This window comes from Sorex fumeus, unplaced genomic scaffold (assembly GCF_029834395.1).
Source record: "Sorex fumeus unplaced genomic scaffold, SorFum_2.1 ptg000061l, whole genome shotgun sequence".
Taxonomy (NCBI): Eukaryota; Metazoa; Chordata; class Mammalia; order Eulipotyphla; family Soricidae; genus Sorex; species Sorex fumeus.
The window spans coordinates 43,956,447-43,961,256 of NW_026606118.1; the positions used below are offsets into that span (position 1 = coordinate 43,956,447).

General features: G+C 44.3%; 1 protein-coding gene across 1 annotated transcript; it reads left to right on the top strand.

Moving 5' to 3' along the window:
- The first annotated feature begins 3,415 nt into the window (after nt 1–3,415).
- CCDC70 (coiled-coil domain containing 70) lies at nt 3,416–4,117 on the top strand. Its single transcript, XM_056126174.1, has one exon. The coding sequence runs from the start codon at nt 3,416–3,418 to the stop codon at nt 4,115–4,117; it is 702 nt and encodes a 233-aa protein (XP_055982149.1).
- The last annotated feature ends 693 nt before the right edge of the window (nt 4,118–4,810 follow it).

Below are 4,810 nucleotides of genomic sequence, written 5' to 3' on the forward strand. Positions count from 1 at the left end.
AGAGCATTCAATGTTTTTAAATATGACTTTGATTGTGGGTGCCTGCATATTTTCATAAGGTTGTATAGGAGAATGTTGTATTTTTTTTTAATGTGGGAGTACTGCTATTTATTCAGCCACTGATTAGCTGATTAAATTGGGTATGAACTCCATGAGAATGTTGTACTTAATGTGAGTGGCCCTGTGGCTAAATGTCAACAGGCCATTCTCTCTTGTCCTGAATTGTGTGTGGGTTTTTGTGTGTGTGTGTGGTTCTCTTCACAGTGAAAGTATACACACATTGCTTGTTCACCTGATGTACTTTGAACATGACCTTTGGCTTTCAGTGGTCTTAACTCCTCTACTTAACTGTCTGCACAGGTTTTTAACTTATCTAAGCCTTGGTTTCAGGACTGTGCAGTGGAGTCAGTCCAGGAACCCATTTCACAGTGTGAGGGATTGAAAGATTGACCAGGTAAAGCATGTAATGTGTCCAGTACAAAAGGACTGAAAAAGCATTCTGGGAGTAATCATTATGACTGAAAATTATTATTAGTAAGCTGATTGTTGAGAGCTATTCTGCAACTCTAGCTGACCCTCAGGCTTTGCTCACACAGAATTAGTTCATCCTATTCATCAAATGCTTTTTTGAGGCTCTTGCCTTGGGTTCTCAAGGCAGAAAGACATGTGAAGACTCAAAGGGGCACTTTATTTCATCTCAGGAGACAAACCCTTATGTAAATAGTAGAACTTGCACAGACTCATACAGCATAGAAGGTCAAAGTTCCAAAATCCAGTGCAATTCTATCCCACTGGAGAAATCTTAATTCATTATTAGATACTGGCTTAGAGGTTAGAAGTAAGTTTTGTCCACACTAATTTCAATTCATCTTGACATGTAGTGTGGAGAGGAGAACAATGGGGAGGATGAAGAGGAAGATGAGGAGGAGGAGGAAGAAGAAAAGGAGGAGGGGGAGGGGAGTACCGGGGAGGAGGAGGAGGGGGATGGGAAGGAGGAGGGGAGGAGGATGTGAAGGAAGAGGGGAGGAGGAGGAGGAGGAAGAGGAGGAGGAGGAGGAGGAGGAGGAGGAGGAGGATATCAACCTTTTTTGGAGGTCCTGGTGGCTTCAGAGTTGAAGAAATGAACAGGGATTCAAGCCCATCACAGAGGAAGAGGTCATCTTGGTAGAGGACAGAGTATCTGACGTGGTGAGGAGACAAGGAACTGGACTTTACCCTGAGAACTTACTGTGGCTTGTTGCTCCCTGAAATTCTAATCAAGTTGAGTGAAGACTAGGCAGGAAAAATAGATTAGCAAAAGTCACCTTGCAGACAACTCTACAAAGGTGCTTGGGTTTGAACCTTGAGTGATGGGTTTTTCAAAGATTTGTGAGCAGGTGAGATCTGAGGGGACAGCTTTAGAACCACCTCTGGGGACACAGAATACGACTGGAAGATCAGAGACATCAGTCAGGCTGAAGTGGCCAGGAACAAGGAGCAAGCAGGAGACAGGGATCTTAGCTGGGAAGACTTCATGACTGGGAATTGGTTGAAAGTCTGGTGAGGGAGAGAACGGGTTTCAAGATGACCTTCAGATTTCCAGTGTGTATGACACAGTGGATGGATAATGGGGTTATCACCTGTCTGGATTGTAATCTCTCTCTTTTGCCTCCCACATGCACACGTCTCAGTTATCTTTTCTTCTTCACCTCTGCTCCTGTCAGAAAATGGAAAAGGAAGTGAAAGTTCAGAAACTCTTCAGGGCCTTTTGTGTTTGGACAGGCTCTTCAAGTGAGTGAGGCAAGAACTTGCAGTTAGTTCAGAAAGCTCAGAATGGAAATAAAATACCGAGTAATTCAACCCCAGCCTTCCTTGCCCTATCACCATGGCCCTGAGTTCTCACACCTAATCCAACTTAGTAGCTATCAAACTTTATTTTTTGTTTTTGAGACACATTCCATATTGTTCTAAGGCTCCCAGCATTATGCTTAGGAGTTTTTCCCCGGGGTGCTCAGGGGAACAGGTGGTGCCCAAGATTTAATATGGCTCTCCATGTACGAAGCATACACTCTACCCATTGAGTTATCTCTCTCGCTCCTCTGTTTTTAATTTTTATGCACATTTTCCCCTTGGCTATACTATCCTTTGCATGATTATACTACCATATTTTAATTTAATTATATTGTGCTAGTCACAGGCTCATTTGCAAAGTGAAATCTTATGAACAGGTCTACTTGAACATTCTTGGACATCTATAAACATTCTAGTCATAAGTTTGCTAAAGGCATGTACCTGAGAGCAGAGCTGTGTGGTCATCAAATTCTTTCACTTTTTTTTTTGTTTGGTTTTGGTTTTGGGATCACACCTGGCAGTGCTCAGGGCTTATTGCTGGCTCTGCACTCAGGGATCACTCCTGGCAGGCTCAGGGGACCCAAGTTGTGCAGGGGATTGAACCCAGGTCGCCCTCCCTGCTGTGCTATCACTCTTATTGTGAGTTCCTTTTTCCCACTTTCTTACCAACATTTATCATCATTTCTCACCATTTTTTCTTTGAATCTTCGTTCCAAAAATAGACTCTTCTCCTGCTCAGTGGGTCTCACTTTCTCTTTCCCAGGTGAATTGTTAACAAGACCCTCACCAGCATGACCCTCTAATGTTAACACCAGAAATTCATAGAAGGCAATAGTCAAATGTATCACTGTATCACTGTCATTCTGTTGTTCATCGATTTGCTCAAGCAGGCGCCAGTATCGTCTCCATCTGCCCCAGCCTTGATATTTTAGCATCCTCTCCTTACTTGTCCTTCCCAACAGTGCTGTATTGGAGGCTCTTTTGGGGTCAGGTGAATGAGACCTGTTATTGTTACTGTTTTTGGCATCTTGAATACACCATGGGAAATTTGCCAGGCTCTGCTGTGCAGTGGGATACTCTTGGTAGCTTGCCGGGCTCTCCGAGAGGGATGGAGAATGTATATAAGAGAACAGAATGTCAAATGAGAATGCCAAAACCTTAAATGAATTCTGGTAGACTCAACAAATTTAAAACATTGGGGACCCATAATATTTTATTACTTAAACGCTAAAGAAAACTGTGATACAACTCTTAAGTGATTATATCACTTGTAGGAGTTGTAAAACTCTAAGAATTCTCATTGGTTGAAATTCTATAATGTTAGGCTTTGGCTTGATTTTAGTGCCCTGCTCTTTCTCCCAAATCTATGGCCAATCATTATATTTCTCTACCAAAGGTCATCTCTCACAAGCACCACCAATGGGACCAGGAGAATTAGTAGTTAACATTTCCCAAAATCAAACGATACTTACCATTTGATGTTTACATGTATACATGACTTGTCTGACATGATACTCATGATTGCATTCTCTCTCCAGGGTTTGACCAGCTGACCTGGACTTGGCCAATAGCCCCATATTTCACCATGGCCAATCCACCGTTTTGGCTGACTAGGAAAGTGTTTCCCTTTAAAGTGAGCAAATGGATAGGTCTCTCTTGCTTCCGGTCACTGATGGTTTCCTCTCCCAGCATCCGCCAGAAGAAACTAATCCACAAGCTGAAGCAGGAAAAGGCTTTTCGGGAAGAGATGAAACTTTTTCGTGAGAAAACAGAAGAATTCAGGAAGGAGATGTGGAATTTTAGAAGCAAGATTTGTGCTTTTCGGGGCCAGATCTTGAGCTTTTGGGAAGAAGAGATACCTTTCTGGGAGGAGGAGAAAATCTTCTGGAGAGAAGAAAAAACTTTCTGGGAGAGGGAAAAATCTTTCCGAGAAGAAGAGAAAAACTTCTGGAAAAAGTATCGCATCTTTTGGAAGGAGGATAAGGCCTTCTGGAAAGAGGATAACGCCTTATGGGAAAGAGACCGGAACCTTCTTCAGGAGGACAAGGCCCTCTGGGAGGAAGAGAAGGCGCTGTGGGTGGAGGAAAGAGCCCTTCTTGAAGAGGAGAAGGCCCTGTGGGAAGATAAAAGGTCCCTGTGGGAGGAAGAGAACGCTCTCTGGGAAGAGGAGAAAGCGTTCTGGGTAGAAGATGGAGGCTATGTTGCTGAGGAGCAGATGCCTGGAAACGGGCACTACTATGTCAATGAAGAGCCCCAATCACCAACCTTATCCAGAGCCAGGGCGTGAGCACAGGAGCTGCAGGGATCCAGGGGTCAGACTCTGTTGGTTCTGGACTCAAGTCCAGGGTGACCCCATGTACTAGAGGAATTATGTGCTTGTTTGTCTCCTTGCCTCAGAAGATCTAATAAAGTCCTAAGGAGAGATTTGGAAAATCAGTTTCTTCAAGGAAAGTCAGTCTCGTTTTCCCCAGGCTTGTGGTTCTCTAAGTCCTATCCCCTACCACTGGAGAGGTATACTCAGTGGTGCCAAGGGATTGCTCAGGGATCATTCCTGGTGGCGCTGGGGGCACCATAGGCAGTGCCAGGAATCAAATCCAGGTCAGCCATATGTAAGACAAGCACCTTCCCCCTGAACTGTATCTCCAGACTCTATTTTCATCCTTTAAGTAGATTGTTGTCCATAGAGTTTGGTTCCAGGCTGTTCACCCACAGCCTGGAGTGTGTGGGTGTTAGAGAATAGAGATTCACATTCTCTTTAAAACATGTTTGTGGCAGGGGTTTGGGGTGATAGGGAACAGAGGCTCTGACAGGGCTAGGTGGAGGCACAAAAATAGAGGCTGAGACATCTGAGCCTGGGTCATGGGAGGGGTCGTTATTTCTCTCCGATTCTCGAATGTCTTGTGGCCTGGAGTATACCACAAGGCCACGGTGCTGTGAACAACCATTCACCTGGAAAAACACACAAGCAGAATTCTCTGAT

Bases quoted from the DNA above. Each gene is read 5' to 3' on its own strand.
- CCDC70 (XM_056126174.1), top strand. From the start codon at position 3,416: ATGGCCAATCCACCGTTTTGGCTGACTAGGAAAGTGTTTCCCTTTAAA.